Source organism: Oncorhynchus nerka, linkage group LG2 (assembly GCF_034236695.1).
Source record: "Oncorhynchus nerka isolate Pitt River linkage group LG2, Oner_Uvic_2.0, whole genome shotgun sequence".
Lineage (NCBI taxonomy): Eukaryota > Metazoa > Chordata > Actinopteri > Salmoniformes > Salmonidae > Oncorhynchus > Oncorhynchus nerka.
Window position 1 is genome coordinate 52,328,647 of NC_088397.1, and position 24,156 is coordinate 52,352,802.

Consider the following 24,156-nt stretch of genomic DNA (forward strand, 5'->3'; position numbering starts at 1 on the left):
CGGCTCAGGTATTCAAACCAGCGACCTTTCGGTTGCTGGCCCAACATTGTAACCGCTAGGCTACCTACCGCCCACATTACTATCGGCAGTCAGTGTGGTACGTGGAGATGCAGTGAGTAATGGATGGTAGTGGTCAACGCATGGAATCGTCAGTAAATTACAAGAGAATTTACACCCAGTGTTCTGTGGTCAGAGGAAAGAGGACGGCTGCCTGCTGCACACAGCCGATGTTAATGAGGACAAATATAAGCACCCACCACCCACCACACATTATCATTATCGGTGTCCCATCCTTAAAACCACTGTGACAAAATACACCGGGCACACACTCAAAAAGAAAGTTGAGAATTTATTTAGGATTATCATTGTATTAAATTCACAAACAAGACTGTTAAATTAAACATAAGATTAAGAAAACAGGTGTGAAATTGAATTTTAGGGGGATTGTGGTGGATTGAGTCAGGATTAGGAGTGGGGGGGGATCCAATGTACACTAAAACATCACCACCCCAATATCCAATGTCAAAGCAAAATATAAACATACAAAAATGATTTGATCATGTTTCAGAAAACAAAGGTTTGCTGATCTAATTTCTCTAGGTATACACGCACCATATGCTTTTTATTATTCATCTCCAATGATAACAGTGACTGGGTTATACCACACACAGTCAAACAAAGGAAACTAACTTGGCATATATGCCAAAGAACAGAGTAACAATTCCATCAAATAATGTATCTGATGTAAGAAGGGTAAGAGACTAGGAATTACAATCAAATTCAAATAATTAAGCACCAATTATCAACTAAAAATGTCAAGTCAGACTTTCATTTTTTTGTTGTATTGGATTTAATGTATATAGGCTGCTTCTGAAGTGTAAGTTCTTAGTGTGAAGCAAATCTGCACAAAACCAAATATACAGTATGTACAATGTTTCAACAGTACAAAATCTGGGTGGCTGTTAATGATGGATAGTATAGAAATACAGTACTGCGTTTGATTTTCAAAGTTATATCTAGCAATTAAGACCAGATTTTTTAAAAGTAGGTTATCTACTCTGCACCAGATGCCCCAAAAAACAGACAATATGCTATTCCACAGGCAATCATGACTCTTGGGGAGCGTGGAACATGCAGAGTTCTCATGGCAACAGTTCTGTTCCAAACACTAGAAGAACACAGAATGACCTAAATGGTGCTGCACCGGTAGGACTCCTATGAACATTGCAGGCTCCTTCCATGATGTACATGAACACAAGTCATCCACATTAAGTAGTGGTGAAGTGTAGGTAGGTAAAGAAACCAAATGGTGCGAGAACACACATCGTAGGAAAGCCTGTGGTTATGTAGCAATAACAACTGTTAGGGCAAACCAAATTGTGAACAAATTGTACGTTCACATGACTGAATGTATGATAGCAAAAAAAAAAAAAACAGTTTGAACAGGATTAGTTTCATTTCGACATACACCCTGTGATCCAATTGGTGCTTGCTGGGTTGAAAAATGAGGTAGCTCAATCATTGGTTAATTTCTTGGATTCGTTTCTTTGCTAAATGCTTACTCTGCATCGGCAACATCAGCACATTCTAGCCAGAGGAGCCATAGCAATGTAACCACTCCCATTCCCCCCTTCAGCCAATCACATTAGAGGTGACATCAAGCACAGAATCATCACAAAGACAGATCAAGATTGTCGAAGTCTAGGCTCATGGTAAGATAAGAGCAGTCAAGAGTTAAGTGGACGACTAGAGAACAATCAAGTGACGCAGCACAGCGTGGCTGTTGGTTGAAGGATAAGGGGTTAAGGAACTGTTGTGAGAACTGTCAGCGACAGAGAGTGGGATTGAATACTAGAACCTGCATAGTTAATTATTTTGCCAAACCCCCTTTCACTTGATGCATATAAAGTCTGATACAAAATGAAAACACCGGTCATCAAAATAAACAAAACAACAATTCAAACAGTGCAATGTTTTCTTCCTTTTATCTACACTTTATTTAGAACTAAAAGCTATTCTCTTAACAAGATGAAAAACAAAAACAATGTCTGAAAAACAGAAAGGAAAGTGTTTCCTTGTGGTTGGGGTAAAGTCATGAAGGGGTTGGTGACTTCAGGTGAGTGGGGGTCCCGTCCAGCCCCATCTCATCCACCATAGGACCCCATAGAATGTCAACCATTAACAGATCCACAAGCTACCTGGACGGGCTGAGTAAAGCTACAAGTACCAGTCGCCTAGATTCACCTAAGAGAGAGAGCCCTACATACACATATAGATCAGAGACGAAGCCATTCATTCAAAAGACCACTGGACAAGACTGATGCCACCTCTGCATCCAGTCATGAGCAGCCCTCTTAGGCTCCCAAACATGGAGTCAATACTTCCCTTCCCCAAGAGAGCCATGTGGGCTAGAAGACACACAGGGGGGACTAGTCTTCAGACATACTCTGGGCCTCCCCTCTTATAACAAGTCCCCCATAGTGAAAACAAACCATTTTCTGTGTTAGATGGATAGATAGATACATCCTATCTAATTTGTTGCATCGTATGTATAGATTTTTCAATATATTTATGTAATATATAAAAGGCTATTTGATTTCACCTAAAGCAAACCACCAACATAGGAGTATTTCAAGGTCCAAGAAATGTATCTCTCTACTGTAGGGTCTGGTAATGGACAGACAAACAGGTGCAGTCTCGCCCCTTCTCCTCCGAAGAGAATGGAGCGAGGAGTGAAGATGGCCAGGATTGTAGAATCACCCCCCCCCCTCCTTCAGTAACGGCCTCCTGGCCTAGTTACAGACAGCATAGCAACGAGTCTGTGTCCAGCCACAGTTACAGTCCTGCTCTAGCTTTCTGGCATGGTCATCACTCATGATAGGTGTCCATACCCCAGCAACCCCCTACCCCCTCCACCAGGCCAGCCACACCCAAACCCGCCTGTATGGGTTAATCCTCCAGCAGGTCCCTGTCCAGGTCCATGAAGGGCTCGTCTATGTAGCTGGCTATGGCACACAGAGAAGTCCTGTCTGAGCCCAGCAGCACTGACACTGTCTCCTTCCAGTAGTCAAAGGGGATGCAGGAGCTCTGAGGGAAGAGAGGAAACAGGGGGTTAAGACTTCTCCAAAGAGGAGAAGGGGATATTCATGGTAAGTGGAGTAGAGCAAAATCGCAACGTGAAACTTTCCCCGGTCTTAGGAAATACAAAATACTACCGCCGCACCTGCCCGGTACCCCAACAAAATGTGGTGGACACCGACTAATGAAAACACAAGCACATTTATAGGATTTGAAGATTGGCCTCCTCCCGCATCTTCCGAAACACACCCAGCTCCGTGCCATTGAACTAGTCTCTGACTAAATGGCCCCTCACTAAACCTTGCAAGATTTGAATTTAAAGTTTAGTCAAAGGCTAGTTAAATGACAGGCCAGCCAGTCTACGGACTACAACTAGATCGGGTGAGCTCATAACAGGGACGCAAACTGCCGAGGGCCCAAAAAGGTGACAAACGTTACATATTTTGAGGGAATAACAAGTACATATTTGAACAATCTCAATACTCTGGAAGCATGTTTATGGTAGGCTGGCCTTGTTTAATTGATGCCGTGGGTCTTTAATCCACATAAGTGTATAGTTCCATATCACAACATGTTGCTGAATTCATGAGCGAAGCAGAGGGCCTGTATATGCCTATTTGGCAAGCCAGCTGTGCAGGGCTGCATCTCACTGTAGTAGGCTGTGTTCTGGTTATTTGGATCTCCATTCAAATCTAATTTTATTGATGACATACACATATTTAGCAGATGTTATGGCGGGTGTAGTGAAATGCTTGTGTTCCTAGCGCCAACCGCGCAGTGGAGTAGTATCACTTGCCTTTTGTTTACTGCATTTGTTTACTGTTAATGTAAGTAGCCTAAATATAGATTGCGTCATGCTTTTATCAATCTGATATTGTTTACTAGGCCTACTTGGTAGTGCTGTTTTGTTCTATTTGAATTCATTCGTTTGCATTCGCAGTTGTCAGTATACTGAGCCAAACTGCTATCCAGTATTTTTGTTTGCATGCATGAATAACTAGGCTACCACTTCCAGCGTTTATTAAGACAGCAGTGTTCATATGGCTACATTCACAGGCTGTCGGTAATAGGTGACTTACCCTATTTATCTTGTAGCCTATATTCATTACCAAAACAGCCTTGCTTTAGTGTGATAAGCAGCAGGGATGGGCTACAGATTTTGTGCCAACCTGTCACTTCCAAAATCACTCAATCAATGGTCTCAAGAGTCTCGCCATTTTAACTTTATGGTTATTGTGGTGTAGCGTGATATAAGCAGAACTCAATATACAATTCCAATGCAAGAACTCCCCCCAAAAATGTAAACTGCCCCCTTAGTCACTTTATCCTGGCGCCGGGTCTGGAGAGAAGCAGCTGAGTAGACTAATGGCTGGTTAGGGGATGTGACTGGCTGCGCACAGCTGTCACACGTGATATTGGATGAAGCGATCCGATTTGACATATATGACATCACACTCTGAACTCTGATATTCTATTTTAGCTTGTCAGCATAGATGCTAAAGTAGTTCGCTAGCTAACGTTAATAACTAAGTGTGTAATAATGTAATGTTGTGTAATAATTTGCGATTGAAACACAAGTACGGCTATTGTGGTAATCGTATCACCGCCACCCCGGCGGTTATGAGTCACGAAGGCAGTCAAATTCCACGTGGCCATTTAGTCACGGTAATTAGGGTTCTCCAAGTTCTGATGCTGCTGATGGTCATTAGTAGCCTAACAAATTTCGTAACTGCCTGGTACTCTGCACTCTATTGTCCCTCTAATCACTGACATCGATGCAAATGTATTCGAAAATCTAATCAAACACTTCATGTGAGCCCATGGTCTCATGTTGCGCAACATTTCAATAGGCCATGCAATTGCGTGAGAAAACAGTGATTGGTTCTATTAAAAATAGGAGGATCCCATCAGCTTTCTATAGGCTAGGCCTACTATATATATATATTTTTTTTTTAACTTTCCTAATATTAAGTACATTCCTTCTCTTTACAACAGGAGTATAGCCTACCTGACTGGCATGAAAATAAACCACGGGGGAAAAGTGTCCTCCATTCGCAATTTAAGTGAATATATGTATTTTTTCCCCCAACTTTTTTGACAGGTGCATGATAAATGCTAAATCTAAATCAAAACAAATTTCACACATATATTATTTTGTATATGTAAAGAGAAAATTAAATCAAGAATAGTCTGATGGGTGACAATACCAGCCTATCACATGTGAATTCTATATTATCACTTGTGAATAATGTCAAGCGTAAGGCAAGAAACAATGCCTTTTTTGCAACTTTTTCGAATCGTAGTCGCACACCTCATGTAGCCTAGCCCATAGGCCTATATATGTTCTAATAAGGTTTGTAATCACAACTAAAGTGTCCAAATAACTTCTTAAAATTAAGCACATTAATCCTCTTTACAAGGGTTGTAAGAGCCTAACTGGCGTGTGAGTTTCAAGTTTGGGGAAGATCATTTTCACCATAAAAATGCACCTTTATAATAAAAGCATTATATGCATAATCACATTTACGGTAATTTTTGATAATGGTGTTTTCCCGCTAATGGAACATTCATGCTTACTGCTGTGTGTGCATTACTGCTCTTATAATGGGAAGATATAGCCGAATAGTTTATCAACATTTTTTTCATCTAAATGTTCTGATCTGTTGCGTCAGCCTCATTGCATGAAACAGTTTTGAGATTCTAGTGGTTATATTAATTTGGGATCCATTGCATCCCACAACTGTCCCAGACTATGTTTGGAATATTTATTTCACGCACAGAATAGGTTGACTTTTGTACTATGGGGATAGTAGATTGACACAGGCTAGTGCTTTTGCTGTTCGTTAGGCCTACTCATCTGGTTGGATGACGAAATGTAAACGCGGACAGTTCTTCATTATGCACCTTGGAATTGGATAAGGATGCACGCATTTGCGTCCCGATGTGTCTGTTCACGTGTAGCCTGCAAGGAAGACCTGATCATGTGATGGAGAGCCATGTGAGTGAGAGGTGCTTCAGAGCATGCAGCACTCAGGGAGAGGCTCATTATAAATTATTAAACTTATACTTTGTGGCACAACGGCGCATTACAGCCACACAAAGGGGGTTGCTACCAGGAAATTCTAGGCATTATCATATGCTTGTCAAATTGTGAATAAGAGACTGATGTATTGTGTACAGTCCGTGCAAAAAAAAAACAAAGCAGAGCTCATGCCTTTCAAGCAACTTTTTTCAAATCATTGTTAGAATCGCATCATGCAGCCTTACAATGTATTAAAAATCAAAACATATAGCCCAACGTTTGTAGAACAACTAAAGTTACATTAATAACTCTAAACTAAGCATATAGGAATACCTATTTCTTTGTTAACCGCTCAACACAGAATAGCCGTATGTGTGCACTCCCTCAAATTGTTTGGTGAAAATATCCTTTCTATTCTATTCAGCTTTGTTCAATTGTATTCTTCATACTAGAAAAATAATGCCACGGGAATTCAAAGAAAATCTTGTCTGCTAAATGAACTAGTGTAGCCAACAGCCATATGGCATAGCCAGATTAGGATAACTCAAGTATGCTATTCTGTTATAGATTACATTTTCTTCATATCATGTTTCTTTAGACCTGTCTAAAATAAATTATAGATTTATTGTGAAGGTGTAGGCTATATTACATGGATTTATTAGACTTTTTAAAATGTAGATGTTCCAAAGGTCTGCATCAGTGGCTTGTAGGCTATGTGTTGAAGCCAGGAGATGCTAAATGGGTTTATGTAAATTAACGGTTAATTATCATGAGACAGTTGACAATCACTGGCTGACGAAATTTTGTGACCGCCACAGCCCTAAACATAAGCAAATTATAGTTGCATGTATCAAATATAACCGCAGCATTATTTCGAACACAGGTTGCTTACCTCAAGTTGCATTCCAAATTTCCCAGTCAGGAACAAAGTTTGTTGTGTGGAGTGGATGATGACTCAGCCGCCAGAGAAGGTAACGTTAGTGAGCACACAGTGGGAGAACCTCAATTGCATACTTCTCGCTCCTCAAACCCCAATGGATGTGAAAGCCAGAGGTCCCTCCCCTCTGACCTTCTCCTCCAATGGGTTTTGAGAAGGAGGTGAGGAGAGAGGACGCGAGGAGTGTGCAATTGAGATTCTGTTCACACCTCTCTTTTATAGCTCAATGGGTGACACACTCTGCGTACTTTGCCAGACATACTTTTGTTTTTATGGATCGACACAATTCATGTGAATTACCTATTTTGAGATCAAAACTGTGAATATCGCCAAGAAGCGCCAAGTTTGCATCCCTGCATAATATATTTTGAAGAAAATAAATCTGGTTTTCCCTGGTTTGGGACAGAGCAGGGCGAGGACACTCACGTTCTCCAGACAGGTGCTGTCCTTGTCCTTGTTGAGGTAGTGGCGCTGCCAGAAGCGCAGCAGGTTGTGGAAGTTGTTTAGCAGGCAGCCAGGATATTTCTCTGCATACTCCTTCTCTCTCAATGTGTTGAGGTAGAAGGGAAGTTTACCCCGCCTCCTGGCCAGCATCAGGACCACCAGGCTGGTGTTCAGACAGCTCACATTCTCCTGGGCCAGGGGATGGGCAGGGGAGAGGGGGACATGTCAGCGCCAGATGTTGGAGAACAACATCCTCAAAACCTAACAAACTGAGGACACATTCCTCTTATCCTGAAAGAGAGGTACAGAGGTGTGGGTTTGTCTGGTGTTAGAGAGACCTGTGTGAGAGTCTGCACGTTGATGACATTGACCAGCCTGAAGAGGAAGGACAGCCTGTTCTCCACCCGGGCCATGTAGGACAGCAGACAGCATTCAGACAGCACCTCCACCACTGCAGGACCACAGCCAGCAACAATTACATCAGGAACAGCACCATTATAATGCACTCAAAGCTTGAATTCATTCCAGCATTGGCAGCTTAAGATACTACATGTGACCCTCTCTCATCGTTCCATTCACTTACTATGGGATTAGACAGTGCGGCTTACCTTTCACATCCTCTGTCTGGCTCTCGAAGCGGTCGAGGGACAGGACGATGCAGCGCACCAGCATGTTGGAGTCCACCAGGGAACTGTTGATCTGGGTCATGAAGGTCTGGAACTGCAGCCGAGCCGAACAGAGGAATGGGACACACAGCATTATAGAACACACACATCGCAAAAACTTGGGTACATTGAGATTACTTATATATGACTATAAGAATCGATATTGCATTATTTCATGTATTTTCTGGGACGATTGAAAGGACTAACAGATTCTTCCCACATTGGGGGGTTGCTACTCGCTAAGGGTTTCACCTTGTCGTCTGTGCTGACATATTTGTTGAACCTCTTGAAGGCGTCAATGTTGAACTTCATGAGTTCCCCCAGCAGGTCAAAGTAGCTCTGCAGGACATCTCTGGACTTACAGCCACTGTCTATGATGCAGAACAGGATGTGTTCTAGCAGCCCCCTCTTCAGCAGAAACATCTGGTCCGCATAAGAGGTGGCTCCACGGAGGAAACTCTCCACTGCCCTGGCCTGCCAGAACCTAAAGGAGGAGTCTGGAGGCTCCCTCTTCATGACGGCGAGCAGACGTGTGAGGAGTCCCTTCTTCCCATCGCACACTAGACTCCTGCAGGAGCACAAGGAGACAGGGAGAGTGCATTAGTGTGTGAATCACTCACAACAGATTTAGGACACACAATATGGTATTGCATTTGAGGTTTCAGAGAACATGATGCCTCTGTAGTGTGACGTATTGAGGGTGGAGTCAAAAAGGAGTCCCGGCCGTGATTGGGAGTCCCATAGGGCGGCGCACAATTGGCCCAGCGTTGTCTGGGTTTGGCCGGGGTATTTGTTCTTAACTGACTTGCCTAGTTAAATAAATGTTACATTTAGGATGCATACCTGTCTGTATTGACTAAGGCCTCCACCTCCGGTATGTTGGCCTTCAGAGAAATGGCACTCAGTTCGTTCAGCTCCTGACTGTTCAGAAGAAGGTACTTGTTCCTGAAATAAAGAAAATGTTGTTTGTTAAACTCAAGTGAAGCTAACGGGGGAACTTTCGGTCAAACAGACTGTTTGAAGGTTACTCACTCGTGGTGGTCACTGAAGCTCTGGAGAAGCCTCAGAAACTGGATCTTGAAGGATATTTCCTAAGGGAAGGACAGAATCAGCGTGATTGATATTGCAAATGTTATAACACAGCAATGGTAATATGTTACCCAAAGTGAGAATCCTAGAAAAAGCCACCGATCATGTCCAGGGACAGCTCAGTGAGAGACGAGTGCACTGCTTACAGGACTGCAGTCACAGTTCTCGTTCTGGCCATGCACCACGTGATCGGACGAGGTGTACTTCCTCCAGATCAGCTTGTCAAACAGGTTGTTGAGACCTGGGATCAGACGGAACTCTGCTAACATCTTGTGTACCTGAGGAAGACGGATCAGGTGGTCAAATACACACAAGAGCACAGGAGTGCCTACACAGGAGAACCCATGTCCTGTATTAGGTGAGGCGTCTGCTCTGTCCCCCAGTCCCTCACCTGGTTCCTCTGACGGCCCATTAGCAGCACACAGAGCACGTAGAGCACCTCCACCTTGTACATGATCTCATGGACGATCTTCATGGACTGGGGCAGACGGTGCCTCAGAGGGCTGGTGGCCATCGAACTCTCATCTGATGACTCTGTGGAGGAGACACAACAGGATGTAATTTTTTTTTTTTATTAAAATGAGAAGAAACGTTTATAGATAAGTACAGAGGTACAAGGGTAGTTGACAACCGAGATGTCCAGGATATTTCTGTATAGTACAATAAATAAACATTTCACAGGCAGAATGGTGCATCTAATGTTAGACCTTTTAAGTGATAACTGGCAGTGGTACAGAGCAGGAGCAGAGAGGATGCTGACCTGTGCTGCTGTGCTCAGCTTCCTCCGTGGCCATCTGCATGAGGGCGTCCAGCACCAAGGCATTGTCCAGCCACGTGTACCAGTCCTCCAGCTCCTGCAGGAAGTTCGACGCCCCGGTGGCCTCAGACACCTTCCTGGTGGCCAGCTTACACAGGCGCTCGATGAAGCCCGGGATGTTCAGGAGGGTAACTGGGAACAGGGAGGCAGGGTGGGCAAATTCATTGATCATGTAACGTTACTCTACGATAGTTTTCGGTTGAGCACCGACGGGAAAACTTTTGGACAGAATAAGGGTATCGAATTTAAATGAGTACTACAAATGAACAGACGAATCAAACCAATACTTTAACGAGACCCTAAAGAAAGGGTAATTGAGCTACAGTGCCTTGCGAAAGTATTCGGCCCCCTTGAACTTTGCGACCTTTTGCCACATTTCAGGCTTCAAACATAAAGATATAAAACTGTATTTTTTTGTGAAGAATCAACAACAAGTGGGACACAATCATGAAGTGGAACGACATTTATTGGATATTTCAAACATTTTTAACAAATCAAAAACTGAAAAATTGGGCGTCCAAAATTATGGACTTAACTTTAAATTAACTTTAAACTTCTTTACAACAGTATCTCGGACCTGCCTGGTGTGTTCCTTGTTCTTCATGATGCTCTCTGCGCTTTTAACGGACCTCTGAGACTATCACAGTGCAGGTGCATTTATACGGAGACTTGATTACACACAGGTGGATTGTATTTATCATCATTAGTCATTTAGGTCAACATTGGATCATTCAGAGATCCTCACTGAACTTCTGGAGAGAGTTTGCTGCACTGAAAGTAAAGGGGCTGAATAATTTTGCACGCCCAATTTTTCAGTTTTTGATTTGTTAAAAAAGTTTGAAATATCCAAATGTCGTTCCACTTCATGATTGTGTCCCACTTGTTGTTGATTCTTCACAAAAAAATACAGTTTTATATCTTTATGTTTGAAGCCTGAAATGTGGCAAAAGGTTGCAAAGTTCAAGGGGGCCGAATACTTTCGCAAGGCACTATAAATAGTGAGAATACAATCTAATCTCTTCAGTGTCTTCCCGTATCCCTGTCCTACCTTGATTGACCTCTGCACGTGAAGGGCTTGCGTTGCGTTTCTGCTGTGCATTCTTGGCCAGCAGGGTGTGTTTGTCATCATTTCTCACGTCGGGTTCTGAGATGGTGACAGAGAGGATGCGGCAGAAGTTAGCCAGCTGCTGCTGGTCGAAGCTCTGGACCAGACCAGACAGGTTAGGAATCCCCTCCAACTGGATCATGTCCTGGGGCAGAGAGAAGACCAGGACCAAACAAATGGATCACCATCGGCATAACATGATCATGGACACCAAATCTCTACCTAGAGCAAACCCTCATACTCTGTGTGAACAATATTAGTATAAATTAAAATAATATGAAGACTTTGCCGTGAAGTTGCTCTGACCTTCTTGACGCCGAGAATATCCTCGATTAAAGTGGCAGTCTGTAGAAACGTCTTCTTGTTCGTCATCAAGGTGAAGAGAAACAGGACAAAGTCGTCTCTGGCTGCAAGGCTCTTTGTAACCCCTTCCGTCTGAGAAAATGTGGGGAGAGATTTGACGATTAATGAATGTCTAAAGAGGAAAAAGCAGACATTATTTTTTTTTTTTTGCGTATGAAGTGATGGCCTGCGAAGAGGGTACTTACACATATACAGCAGTTATAAAGAACACTGAGGCAGTCCTTGACTAAGTCATCATTCACTGCAGGGACAAGAGACACAGACATGAATAGCAACGGTCCCTTATGTCAAAAGTGCAGTCTTCAGAGAGAAATTATATCAGACCTAAGTGTTACTGCTTACTTTGAGGTTTCTTCTTCTGCATAGTGAGTGTAGGCCTCATCAAGATCTCTACCAGCAGCTTCGAAGGGATGGAAAAAATGAATGCAATGAACAAACGTCGCCTGATAGTATCCCAGAAGGCACTGATACACTGCAGTAGGAGGTGACATGGCTGATTCAAGACATTCAAACTGGTCATTGATTACTTTCCATCACAGCACAGAACACACTAGTAACAAGAGCATAATAAACAGTATGTAAACATACATCAACTCCACCAAAGAGGTCAAATGTGTATGTGTTGGGAAAGGTGGATTCTTGAGCACTCTTCCTGTCTTCTGTGACAAAAGACATTGCCTCCATGGAAAGTAGGGATGATAGTTCCTGTTAAAAATAACGGATAATTAGGCCTTAATCTTAGAGTAAACTATACACATTCAGTCAGCTCCTATAGCCTAGGAGACTTCGCTTAGTTGATGTTGTGGTGTATATATTATCTGGGTACCTTTAGTACACTGTGTGTGTGGGAGAGGTCACTGTTAGGATGGCTGCTCTCATGGAGCTTCTGCAGCAGCTCAGGGATGCCGTGCCATTTGGCCCTCTTATCTCTCTCCTGGAGCAGAGCCTCTGGGAGCTGGAACACAACGAATGAGTGGTGAATACAGGAAATATGCGAGAGCTTAGAAAATGTCTCCGGTATGTTCCCGTGTCACAAGAACACTGACAGTTGATCCTTTTACCCTACCCTCAGCACACCCACACAACCGGAGACAGATTTAACAAAAGCCTAGGTCTTAGATGTTAGTGCAAAAATAATTGCATCCTCTCCAAATTCCAGTTGCAGAGACCATCTTCTGGCACCAGTTAAGTCAGAAGTCATTCCAAATCATGCTCCTAACAAATGGAGCACAATATAACTTTCAGTTCTCAAAACTCAATTATTACTGAAACGTTGAGAGGAATGTGGCTCAAACTGCCATTTGAGACTTTTTATTGGAATCGGTGGAGCAACACATAGGCCTTTTCTATTCTTTAACGGCAAGTTGGCAGTGAGTTAAGCAGGCCACATTTCACAAGAATGAAATGAGGAAAAGAAGTAAAAGCTTATCAGTGCTGCTGAAGTCTGAGGTTGCCTTGAAAAGTACACAGGATTCCTTAGTTTCAATATCAGAGAATTTGTCCTGTCCCCATTGCATTTTCAGAAATGTTGCGCTTATGAGTTGACTTCATAGCTATTATTGGTAAGGTTACTATACTAATAGTTAGTATGGATTTATTTGGTTTTGGATTTTATTTTCATGGTAGTACAGAATTGGGCAGCTCATGATTGAGCGTACAAACTTTCCAGCACAGTAGGTGGTGGCATGCACTGTAAACATTTGTTTGCGGACTGCCATAATCTCCATAGAAGAAGAAGGGCAGGGAGTCAGAGAGTAATTCTAGGATAGACATCCTCAGCATGCACAAGGTAGCTCTTCATGTTAAATGTATAATTCAAACGGTTTGTTTTAAAATCACCACCATCTAGTCTACTGCAGCCATTTGTATACACACATGAATGAGTGCATAATGTATCATTTCCAGTGGTGTAAAGTACTTAAGTAAAAATACTTACTAAGTCGTTTTTTTGGGTATCTGTACTTTACTATTTATATTTTTGACAACTTTTACTCCACTACATTCCTAAAGAAAATAATGTACTTTTTACTCCATATATTTTCCCTGACAGCCAAAAGTACTAGTTACATTTTGAATGCTTAGCAGGACAGGAAAATGGTCCAATTCACACACTTATCAAGAGAACATCCCTGGTCATTCCTACTGCCTCTGATCTGGCGGACTCACTAAACACAAATTCATCGTTTGTAAATTGTGTCTGAGTGTTGAACTGTGTCCCTGGCTATCCGTAAATTAAATAAACAAGAAAATCGTGTCGTCTGGTTTACTTAATATAAGACATTTTAAATTATTTATACTTTTACCTTTGATACTTAAGTACATTTAAAACCAAATACTTTTAGACTTTTACTCAAGTAGTATTTTACTGGGGTGACTTTTACTTGAGTGATTTTCTTTTAAGGTATCTTTACCTTTACTCGAGTATAAACATTGGGTACTTTTTCCACCACTGACCATTTCCACAAGATTATTAGCAAAAAAAAAGGTGTCGTAGATTTTCAACAGTGTATGAAAGAGAAAGGTTTTTGCCCCTGTAAGGTTTATTTATCTGGCTAGTAAAAACAAGTAGGAAAAACAAGTAGCTAGTTAGGTAAAATACCTGTTGGCAGTATAATGACTGAGCCGTGCCCAGGCACAGATGGGCGGCTCCCATTTATGGAAACGAAAGTAGCTGGGGGCTGGTGTCGTTAACGTTACGTAATCACGCGTGTTGTTCCAAGTTAGTTATATCTAGCAGATGAAAAACACATCCTGTCAAAACCTAAAACCAAGCTAGTTAGCCGTAGCTAACTGATAGCCAAACTAAGCTGCTAGCAGCAGTGGCGCACTCTTTCCGTTTCGCAAAGTCATCAAATGTTAGGTAGCTCGCTAATATAACAACAATGAGTAATACAACTAACTACAGATACCAATTGTATGTAACGTCATGGATGGGAACAGACACATACGATACTACCAAAGATGGCTATCTACTTAGGTTAGCTAAAAAAAAAAGGTTAGCGTAAATATACTAGCAACACTTTAAAAAAAACCTTAACCAACAAAAGAGCTAACAAGTGCAGGCTACATCAAGGTTTCGGCTGTCATTTTATTGTAAGTAGCTAACTTGCGGGTGTATTTGGTCATTTAGCGAAATGATCACATTATTTTGTAGCATAGACAGCTAATGTTAGCCAACTAACCAGAAAGTCTGATAAACAGCTAACTAGTTTCCCTATATATGCTAACGTTAGCTAGCTCTTAGCAGGGTTACCAAACGCAATCCCAGCCAGGCTTGAGTCGTCCTCCCCCTTTCAAATACCTTCATTGCCGATACATCGCACAAGTTGTCTTACCTGTGTCCCTCTGCTGAAACCCTGGCCTGCGATCTGACTGTGTGTGATTTTTGCAATGATATTGCGACTGCTTCGTTTTCCTCCAGTCCAAGGGGACTCAGACCCCAGAAACGTCGCCATTATTTCTTTTTCCTGAACAGTTCTAAGCAGGAAGTTCTGTGGATTTAGCGAGCTGTGGTTGATACAAAATATTCCCATGTATCTAGCGGTATCTAGTGGTAGGACTTGAAAATGGTTTTGACATGAGATGCTTTCTCTTTGTGGGCCAGATGTGAGATGTGTATGTTTGGACGATCTTGTATTTATAATTAAGAGGTTGGCCATGATAAGAAACCAATGAAACAAAACAGTCACTCAGAACTATTTATTTATTACTCATTATCACCCACATTCTGTTAAAAACGTCTGAGTTAGTTTCAAGTTATACGGGGATGTGTGAGATGTACTCCTCAGCCTTAAGTGTCTTCATTTGCGCTAGCTAGTTTTCGCATGGCGTCGAGTGGAAAGATGCTTCAGGAGGGTGGTCACGTGTGCTAGCAAGGCAGAAGTCCCGAGTTCGCGCCAGGTATGGGCCGAAACAGGAGGAATCGATTCTTGTTACGCAAGCAGCGTGACGTCCTTTACTCAGACATGGCAATTCATTCATACAAACAGATTGCATATGAAACTACAAATGGGTTCTCCCTTTAGTCCAGATACAACATTATTGTATTTCAGTGATCTTCCTTCTTTGGTTCAAAATAGACCAATACATAGGTGTTTCTGTGTGGACAAGCAGTATGAAACCTTCCATGAGCTGAAAGGAAGTGCTCCTCCTCACATCATAAGACCTCTTGAGTTCCATCCAATGTATATAAACTCTGGATTGCTGATACTATGTATTGGCCAATAAGAGCCTTTAAAGCAACTGGTCGGCCATATTGTCACTCCCCAGAAGTATATATATATATATATAAATTATAGGTTTCACCTTGTGAAATGGGCTCTTGAGAACAAGAACCAGTAGCATTAGAAGTGCCAAGTAACACAGCTCCTTGTGGCTACCTGAACCCAAACCCACATTTTACCATCAAGACATGAATTGTGCTTGTAGTTTTCATTTTTTCATTGTGGTTGTAAATGGTAGGCTTACTTCTTTTTAACTTCCTCTATGCTTTTGTTTAGGTCACCCTTTCTGGCCTAGTACCGTTGGGCCGGGGCAGCGGCAGACCAGACAGTATTATGTATTATTATTTTACTCTCAGTCTTCCCTCTCATCAGGTATCCCAGTGTTTGCCACAGTCCTGACAGCTGGCCTCTGTCATGTAGAGGTATGAGCTCATGGCCTCCCTCAGCCCCTTGCTCACCAGAGAGTCCTCTGAATCCACTCTGCCCTTACTGAAGATCAATGAGCTGGGAAGACAAGAGGCAGGCACAGGGAATGTGATACACCTACCACCAGTATATACATCATCTTACAATGTGAATTACAATGCAGTTAATTGCATAGCTATAGCATGACACATCATATCATATTGACAAATAGTCAAATAAGTAGTGTGTAGGTCACTGGGGACACACAATATGGTAGATGGAGGATTTAGGAATGTGCCCCACCTGTCTACGTCCTTCCAGTTGAGGGTGGGCCTCCTGATAGCTTTGGGGTACGGTCTAGTCATAGTAGTATTGTTTGAGCCTTGGATGATGCAAGGCTCCCTCAGTAAACAGCACAACCCATCTGCTGACTCTGTGGATAGACATGTTTCCAAATGTTTAGAACATTCTCTACCCAAACAACACATCACAGTAGTACCATACAGTCCACTCTCTTTGCATACCAGAGTAAGAACTGTGCTGTAATAATAATGCATTTGAGCACGTCGATGGGCTTGTACCCACCAGAGTAGTGTTCCACCAATTGGCCCAGGGTGTAGAATGTGAGGCTGGGGGAGATGTAGAACCAGCCGTTTTGGAGGCGACGGATGCGGTAGTGTTTCACTGTGCCCATGTACGAGGAGTCGGTCCTCCCAAGGACCGAGAGCGAATAGGTGTCTGTGACCAAAAGTAACACAAGACTCTTGTCACGCCACAGCAATGAAACAGTGCACAAGTCCTAGGCTAGTTGTTGTGCTTATAGCAAACTTTAAAAAAAAACTTGACATAACATTCAGTAAAATGAATTTAATTAAACGAGCCCTAAGCCATGAACATGGACTCACCTGTGTTTGTCTGACTCTGTCGTATCAGGAAAGCCCCTGTGTAATTGTGTGGCATCAACAGCAGCTCTTCTGCATTTAACCTGCTGATGCCATTATACTGCCACCTGATTATAGATGGATGAGAAATATCAAATATTCACTATCAGAAGACAAATAAGATAGTACATTATATTTTTCACTCCTCTCCACCCTGCGAGGAAACTCCACTGGAACTACTGGTGCCATCATCCCCCACTGGGGGAGGAGTGACATAATTAGGACATTGATGATGTCATTCAGAGCGAGAGAACATCTACAGTATTGCTCTTTCAAATTGACGCATTCCAATTCCCACCCTCTAATGACATTCACTGATGTGTAAACAGCTGTGACAGTCAGAAGTAAAACTTGAGAATAAGTAGTAGGTATCTTACCTGTTTATTACTTTGGCAGTGTAGTGGCTGGGGATGTAACTCTCATTGCCTGTTGTTGTGGATCGCACCATCCAAAAATCCCCATCACTGCAAATAAAGAGGTCAGTCAGTGCATTCAACTAAACTATCACAAACTACCACATACAGTAGGGTCAGAAATGATTGACGTCATTGATAAAGATGACCAAAAAGGACTGTGTAAAATAAATAAATACTGAGCTATATTGTATACTCCAAAAAGTTGGGAAATTATATTATTTTATACTAATACAATTGCTCTTGTTCAACAAGTAATACATCATTTTCTCAAAAAGGTAGGGTTAAAAATGATTGACACCCCTGTTTTTAATACCTTTAGAGGATAACAGTACTGAGACTTTTTCTAAAATATTTTATGAGCAGGACAACACATTGGGAGCAATTTTGGACCATTCCTCCATACAGAATCTTTCCAGATTCTTGATATCCTTAATCTGTGTTTATGGAATGCCCTCTTCAATTCAATTCAATTCAAACCACAGGTTTTCAATGGGTTTCAAGTCCAGAGACTGAGATGGCCATTGCAAAATGTTGATTTTGTGGCCAATTAACAAATTCTTTGTGGATTTTCATGTATTTTTGGGGCTATTGTTTTGCTGGAAGACCCACTTGCAGTATCAGCCTCCTGGCAGATGCAACCAGGTTTCGGGCTAAAATGTACTGGGTAAAGTTCATGATGCCGTTGACCTTAACAAGGTCCCCAGGACCAGTGGAAGTGAAATAGCCTCATAACATTAAAGATCCACCACCATATTTCACAGTAGGTACGGGGCTATTTTCTGCTTATGCATTCTCATTTCGACACAAACAAACACCACTCTGAGCAATTGTATTATTCTAAAATAATATCATTTCAATTTTTTTGTTGCATAAAATATCCATCCCTATTTGAATACTTTATTTGATACAGTCATTTTTACTCATCTTTATCAAGGGTGTCAATCATTTCAGACACCCCTGTATATGTACAGCTCCATGCGTGTATGCCACTTACTCTGATAACACAGTGAGCCTCTCCCCCATGCGGATGCTGGATTCCAAGGGATCTTGGGAGGGGAAGTCATAAAGGGACACCACCATGGGCCTGTTATTGTCTAAAAAGGAAGAATGGTTTTAATAGTTGCAATCAGCATTCACGCTGGTTGGTTGATGATTTCAAATTAGGTTAACAAAATTCAAGAATTCAGAAGACCTATGGAGGAAGCTGGGCGTTTAGTATTACCTGACATTGCAGGTTCAGTTGGATTCTCAAGGGTTGGCATACTGGATCGAACTTTGACGGGGCAATTCCCCATAACCAGCTGTTCTCTAGCTACAGTATATGTCTGTATGGCTCTGTAGGCTGAGAGACAGAAAGAAGTGTAGTGTCATTTATCTTCTCTTGTTACATGTCAAGCTAAAACAAGATGACTCAGGAAGAGAAATAACCACAACCAGAAACCATCATTTCCTCAACCTGAAGTTTCCATTAAAAAAATATACATATTCATTATTATCTAAACATGAACTCTGGAGAAATAAAAGAGTTGAGTGCACTTTACGATACACAGGCCTTAGAACAGTAGACTTACCAGTGGAATAACTTGTAATGAGTGTAAATGCAATACAAGGTGCTTCCATAGTGTGTTAGTGGGTTATAAACTAAAACTGAAAACTTGCTCACCTTATTGATAGAGAATACGTCTCACTCCTCTGCTCTGTTGCTCAAGGCGACTACTCCATTTACGCAGATGTGGCCAAAGGGTAGATAGAAACAAGACAGAGGCTCACTGGATGAGGACTGGTTTTTATGTCTCTAGTAGCTTCCTGTGACGCCAAAGGCTCTGACATCCTCCTGACACAAAGCAATGTGTGGGTGTGCGTATGGAGGGTTGACATTTGATATGTCAATAACATTTTATTTCTGCATAGGTGCACAAAAAACCCAAGATCAATATTCTGCTTAAAATTACAAACTACTTTTTTTCCAGGATTGTTGCAATCAGCATGTATTTAGTATAGGCCTACTAAATACAGTGCCTTCGGAAAGTATTCAGAACCCTTGACTTTTTCCACATTAGGCTAGGTTACAGCCTTATTTTTTATTTATTTTTTAAATCCCTCATCAATCTGCACACAATACCCCATGATGACAAAGCAAAAACAGGTTTTTAGTCAATTGCAGACCACGTGTAACCACGCCAGCCCAGGACATACACATCCGGCTTCTTCACCTGCGGGATCGTCTGAGACCAGCCAGCCGATGAAACTGAGGAGTATTTCTGTCCATATTAAAGCCCTTTTTGTGGGGAAAAACTCATTCTGATTGGCTAGGCATGGCTCGCAAGTGGGCCTCTGCCCAGTCAAGTGAAATCCATAGATTAGGGCCTAATGAATTCATTTCAATTGACTGATATCCTTATATGAACTGTAACTCGGTAAAATCGTTGAAATTGTTGCGTTTATATTTTTGTTCAGTAGAAATGACATATTTCTGTATTTTAATTTTCAATAAATTTGCTAAATGTTTCACTTTGTCATTACGGAGTATTGTGTGTGGATTGGTGAGAAAAATAAATACATTTAATCCATTTTAAATTCAGGCTGTATCACAACAAAATGTGGAATAAATCAAATGTGAATTAATACTTTCCATATAGACTGTTGGTCATCAGATAGGAGGAGAGGATCTGACTCACAAAGGATGATAATCTATTTTGCCTTGACCTATAGCCAACTGATTAAGACCTGATGCACTCAGATGGGACGTCTTGGTGAGATGCAGAAATCAGATGTACTATATGTTTGCACTCTCAGTGGTTAGCTGGAATGGAAAAGCAAACTTCAGAGAACCTTATCTGAGCTAGGGCATAGCTGACCGTTCTACTTTATTTTTAGAGCAAGCTAAAAATAGCCTGCCCTCACCGTTTACATGCAGTTTGAGGTCAACTGATGCAAGAGTGAGAGAAAAAGCTCACATATGCGGTTGGAAACTATTGACCATATTCCTTTAAGTCTTCTTGCCAAGACAAAGCTGAAAGGTGTCAACTATTTTAGTCTGAAATGCAGAACATTGATTATTTTTCTCAAACCTTTGCAATTATTTGATAGATTTGCTGGCGTATGTGTTTGTGTGCGCAGTGGAAACACTTGAAGATATGACCACAAACCAAGGGCCCATTTTTACATCTTCTAGCTTTATTTAGTAGTTTAGTAGTATAAATGAGTTGTATTGGCAGACCGTGATAAGCACCACTGGGCCCTGCAGTGAAGACTGAACATATTTCCACATAACAGGCTTGTTAAGTTGTTATTCATTGTGTATGTCTACTCAAGCGATGAGTGAACGGACTATAAAAACAAAAAATGTAAAACATAAAAAGACGACATCAATTACAAAATAAACATTTTTAACACACAGATGAAAGGAGAAGTGACTGAATCTAGACAATCACATTGGCCCACGGTTCTTTCCCATTGAAAGGAGAAGTGATTGAATCTAGACAATCACATTGGCCCACGGTTCTTTCCCATTGAATTTCTTTACATTTTTGCATATTCCTAAGAAGCAAGTATAATGTTCTAGAACAACCAAAACACAGTGCATTCATTCTGTCATTTGGGCCAGTATAACCTGCCATATGGAAAACAACACAATGCAGAGAAATGTACAGGAAGTCATGAATCTTGTGTTTGCACCCAGCATGAGTGATCATTCTACGGTGTGAATGGAGTGACTCGGCAGAGCAGAGCAGTGCAGCAAGGTACAGTACAGGAAAACACACATCTACACTATGCCACACAATCAAAGGAGGCGTGTGTTCACAGTTCACAACATTAAAAAATATGTGTCTAAATGTGTGCCATGAATGAAGGTTTTAAGTGTAAATGTGTTCTAGATCATAGTATAAGAGAAGGAAGAGGAATGTGTGTTTGGACTACAGCGGATGTGAGAGATGGGACTCTTCAACCCCTCCTGTGCTGAGGAACCGATCCTATACACACATACACATGGGGAATAAATAACAGATGTGAAAGGCAACAATCGGAACAAAGGAGGGACATACAGTAATTGAAACCGGGAGAACAAGTCTCCAGATTCACTTGCACAAGACACATGCATACATATGAAATGATGAGAAACAGTTGGGTGGGGGATCGTACCATCTAGACCCTTGGAGTATACAGTATATCTGATTCATCCTTTATTTTGTCCCCTCAGCTTGTGGCTCGAAGTTTGACATGTATACAGTATTATATTTCATCTTCATTTGTATATATTCTCATATTTATCACACAATTCATCACTGAACACCCTGGCATTGAGTAGCTTCGGAGCAGGGTAGGAGAGACTGGGAGACATAAGTTACTGGAGGAAGAGAGGGCCACCGGTGAGGGCGGCTACCCTATGTGGAGTGAGGGAGAGATGGGACGATTTAGCAGGAGACCTCCATGGTCTGGGGCCCAGGCTGGTTGTCCAGGCCCCCAGTGGTGTTGGCTCTCTCCAGCAGGCTGTTGAGGTTGCGGCTGCGGATGCTGTCCATGGAGGTGATGCTGGAGGAGGAGGTGGTGCGGGATCGGACCAGACGACTCATTCCAGCCGTGGGCACTACGACACAACACAGGAGTGTTAACATGCCAGTCACAATGTAGAGCACTTCATGCAATGCAGGAAGCATTATGATGTGTTCCCTCTGTTAGGGAATCACATCAAGAAATCATACAAATACTGCAGACATTCACCATGCAGACAAATCTGAGGAAATAAAGGGACCTTTTTTTTTTAAAGACTTCAGTACCAGACACAACTACACTATGCAAGCCAAAGACTCTGACAAGCATGTCTTGTAAAAAAGGAAATACAATAATAGCATAAAGCACTGAAAGAAATTGATAAAGGCAAAATGAAGCAAAACTAGCACCATGTGCAACAATAGTAAAAAATCTAACATAAGTTTCATGCTTAAAGGAGCCACATTACCACTTAAACAAATGTCAAAGTATGCAGACGGTTCTCCACTTAATTGAACAATACAGATGACCGAAATTACCAATAATATGACGTTAAATGGACTTTCTGAGCATACACTGACATTCATGAAATGTGTGTTAGGTTGAATGGAGGCTGGTATTTGGCCAACTGGTCTAAAACTGCTACTGCTTTAACACCTGGTACCTGATTCGTTGCTCAGGTGACTGAGAAGAATGTAGGGAACTGTTAGCATTGATGGAGTTGACGAAAGGATTGAAAAAAGAAGAAAGGAGAACGTATTGGACGGGAATAAGGTTTATGAAGGTTGAGGTAATGAATAGAAGTCATTTTGAAGGAAAAGACAACTGCTGTATACCAGAGAGACAACCCCCCCCCCGATGTGTTCTTCCTGTCTGATTCTGGGGTAGGGCAGAGACAGAGATAGCCCAAACGAGACAAAGCATAATTTTGGCCAATACTCAACGGGCCCTTACAGCAAAACAACACCAACACTGTGACGAGAGTGTACCCTCATACATCTGTCAACGTGGTTTACAGGGTGCTGCACTGGGATCATGACGAGATGTGTTAATGTCATGGCATAGAGTCATGGCATAGAGTCCATACCCTATCGTAAAAAAAAGTATTTATTTCATAATGGGAAGATTTATTTTCATTCAGCCACACTTCATAATAGGAGGATATTCTTGCAGCCTCTCCAACAAAGTTGCTGTAATTTAAATGGTTTGAAGTAGCTAGTTACATCAACAACTGATCTGTCTTTTTAATACAAGCCTAAAATGTGATACCATCTCTTTCAATGTGTGTCGGGTGATTTTAGCTATTTCACTACTTAGTTTTAGGATTATTGAGATGATTTACGAATTTATATTTGATATTATGTGCTTATTTCTGTGCATCTATGTCTCTGCAACGCTCTCGCTGTCGAAGAAAACAGACTTGAAACGTCAAACTATGCTGCTTCAAACTAACCTCGCTTCGCTGACGTTTCGGCCTCTGCGTGCAGTAGAACATATCTCATAGATGACTACGAGAAGAGGCTTTAATCAACTCTAATCTGACAGTGAAATGTCCTAATCTAATCATCAATCAAATGTTTTTATAAAGCCCTTTCACATCAGCAGATGTCACAAAATGCTTCTACAGAAACCCAGCCTAAAACCCTAAACAGCAAGCAATACAGATGCAGAAGCACAATGGCTAGGAAAAACTCCCTAGAAAGGCGGGAACCTAGGAATAAACCTAGAGAGAAACCAGGCTCTGAGGGGTGGCCAGTCCTCTTCTGGCTGTGCCTCTGCAGGGAGTGACTCTGTGCTGCATGGCCTTCACCTCCACTCTACAATTCTCCTCTCACACAGTGACACCTGGGGCTGCATGCAACACTCCCACTGAGGAGGACTGGGGGAGGAAACAGAAGAGCCTAGTACCATATAAATGCTGTGCTGGTGAAAGGTGAGAGGTGAAAACAGAGAAGCCTTTGCTTTGTGTCACAGGAAGAGCTGCAATCTTAAACAATTTGGTTAGAAAACAAAAACACACAAGGCAAGAGAGTCTCTCCCACGCAGAATTGAACAGGAAGTCAATTGCTGTTCAGAACATCTTTGTTGCTCGTCATTCATGCTACAAGCACTGTTTCTCACCTACTAAGAACTGAGGCTAGTCAACACTGCAAAGATGAA

At 41.9% G+C, this 24,156-nt stretch overlaps 3 protein-coding genes across 5 annotated transcripts in view; all 3 read right to left on the bottom strand.

Moving 5' to 3' along the window:
• Nucleotides 1-336: 336 nt before the first annotated feature.
• LOC115137591 (short transient receptor potential channel 4-associated protein-like) lies at nucleotides 337-15,019 on the bottom strand. Its single transcript, XM_029673913.2, has 17 exons — nucleotides 14,856-15,019; nucleotides 12,347-12,475; nucleotides 12,109-12,225; nucleotides 11,863-11,920; nucleotides 11,706-11,761; nucleotides 11,464-11,592; nucleotides 11,101-11,302; nucleotides 9,996-10,184; nucleotides 9,627-9,769; nucleotides 9,382-9,513; nucleotides 9,179-9,237; nucleotides 8,990-9,091; nucleotides 8,399-8,714; nucleotides 8,090-8,201; nucleotides 7,820-7,932; nucleotides 7,464-7,670; nucleotides 337-3,087 (listed from the first exon to the last, which is right to left on the bottom strand). The coding sequence occupies exons 1-17, from the start codon at nucleotides 14,973-14,975 to the stop codon at nucleotides 2,950-2,952; spliced, it is 2,322 nt and encodes a 773-aa protein (XP_029529773.1). The 5' UTR covers nucleotides 14,976-15,019; the 3' UTR covers nucleotides 337-2,949.
• A 185-nt stretch (nucleotides 15,020-15,204) lies between these two features.
• On the bottom strand, nucleotides 15,205-19,277 carry LOC115145629 (src-like-adapter 2). The gene is made up of 8 exons (XM_029687143.2): nucleotides 19,169-19,277; nucleotides 18,728-18,847; nucleotides 18,500-18,599; nucleotides 17,467-17,553; nucleotides 17,054-17,157; nucleotides 16,734-16,886; nucleotides 16,452-16,581; nucleotides 15,205-16,247 (listed from the first exon to the last, which is right to left on the bottom strand). Exons 2-8 carry the CDS (start codon nucleotides 18,798-18,800, stop codon nucleotides 16,112-16,114), a joined length of 783 nt encoding a protein of 260 aa, XP_029543003.1. The 5' UTR covers nucleotides 18,801-18,847; nucleotides 19,169-19,277; the 3' UTR covers nucleotides 15,205-16,111.
• Nucleotides 19,278-20,661: 1,384 nt separating this feature from the next.
• LOC115137601 (protein NDRG3-like) overlaps nucleotides 20,662-24,156 on the bottom strand; it is a 64,042-nt gene continuing 60,547 nt past the window's right edge. For 2 of the 3 annotated variants that reach the window (XM_029673922.2, XM_029673934.2), the window contains 2 exons: nucleotides 22,661-22,699; nucleotides 20,662-22,093 (listed from right to left, as the gene is read on the bottom strand). In XM_029673922.2, coding sequence (XP_029529782.1) covers nucleotides 21,921-22,093; nucleotides 22,661-22,699 — 212 coding nt within the window. In that variant the 3' untranslated portion in view covers nucleotides 20,662-21,920. The remainder of the gene's footprint in view (nucleotides 22,094-22,660; nucleotides 22,700-24,156) is intronic. The other variant, XM_029673928.2, reaches the window with a different exon arrangement.

What these genes read in the sequence shown, in the direction of transcription:
- LOC115137591 (XM_029673913.2), bottom strand. Translation starts at nt 14,975, where the DNA reads ATGGCGACGTTTCTGGGGTCTGAGTCCCCTTGGACTGGAGGAAAACGA. An exon ending in AGAACTGTGACTGCAGTCCT is followed by an intron (nt 9,238 to 9,381) that starts GTAAGCAGTGCA and finishes TCCTTCCCTTAG; the next exon opens with GAAATATCCTTCAAGATCCA. An exon ending in ACGTGCAGACTCTCACACAG is followed by an intron (nt 7,671 to 7,819) that starts GTCTCTCTAACA and finishes CCCCTGGCCCAG; the next exon opens with GAGAATGTGAGCTGTCTGAA.
- LOC115145629 (XM_029687143.2), bottom strand. Translation starts at nt 18,800, where the DNA reads ATGGGGAATTGCCCCGTCAAAGTTCGATCCAGTATGCCAACCCTTGAG. An exon ending in AGGCTCACTGTGTTATCAGA is followed by an intron (nt 17,554 to 18,499) that starts GTAAGTGGCATA and finishes CTTTATTTGCAG; the next exon opens with TGATGGGGATTTTTGGATGG. An exon ending in ACAGAGTCAGACAAACACAG is followed by an intron (nt 16,887 to 17,053) that starts GTGAGTCCATGT and finishes TTTTGGTCACAG; the next exon opens with ACACCTATTCGCTCTCGGTC.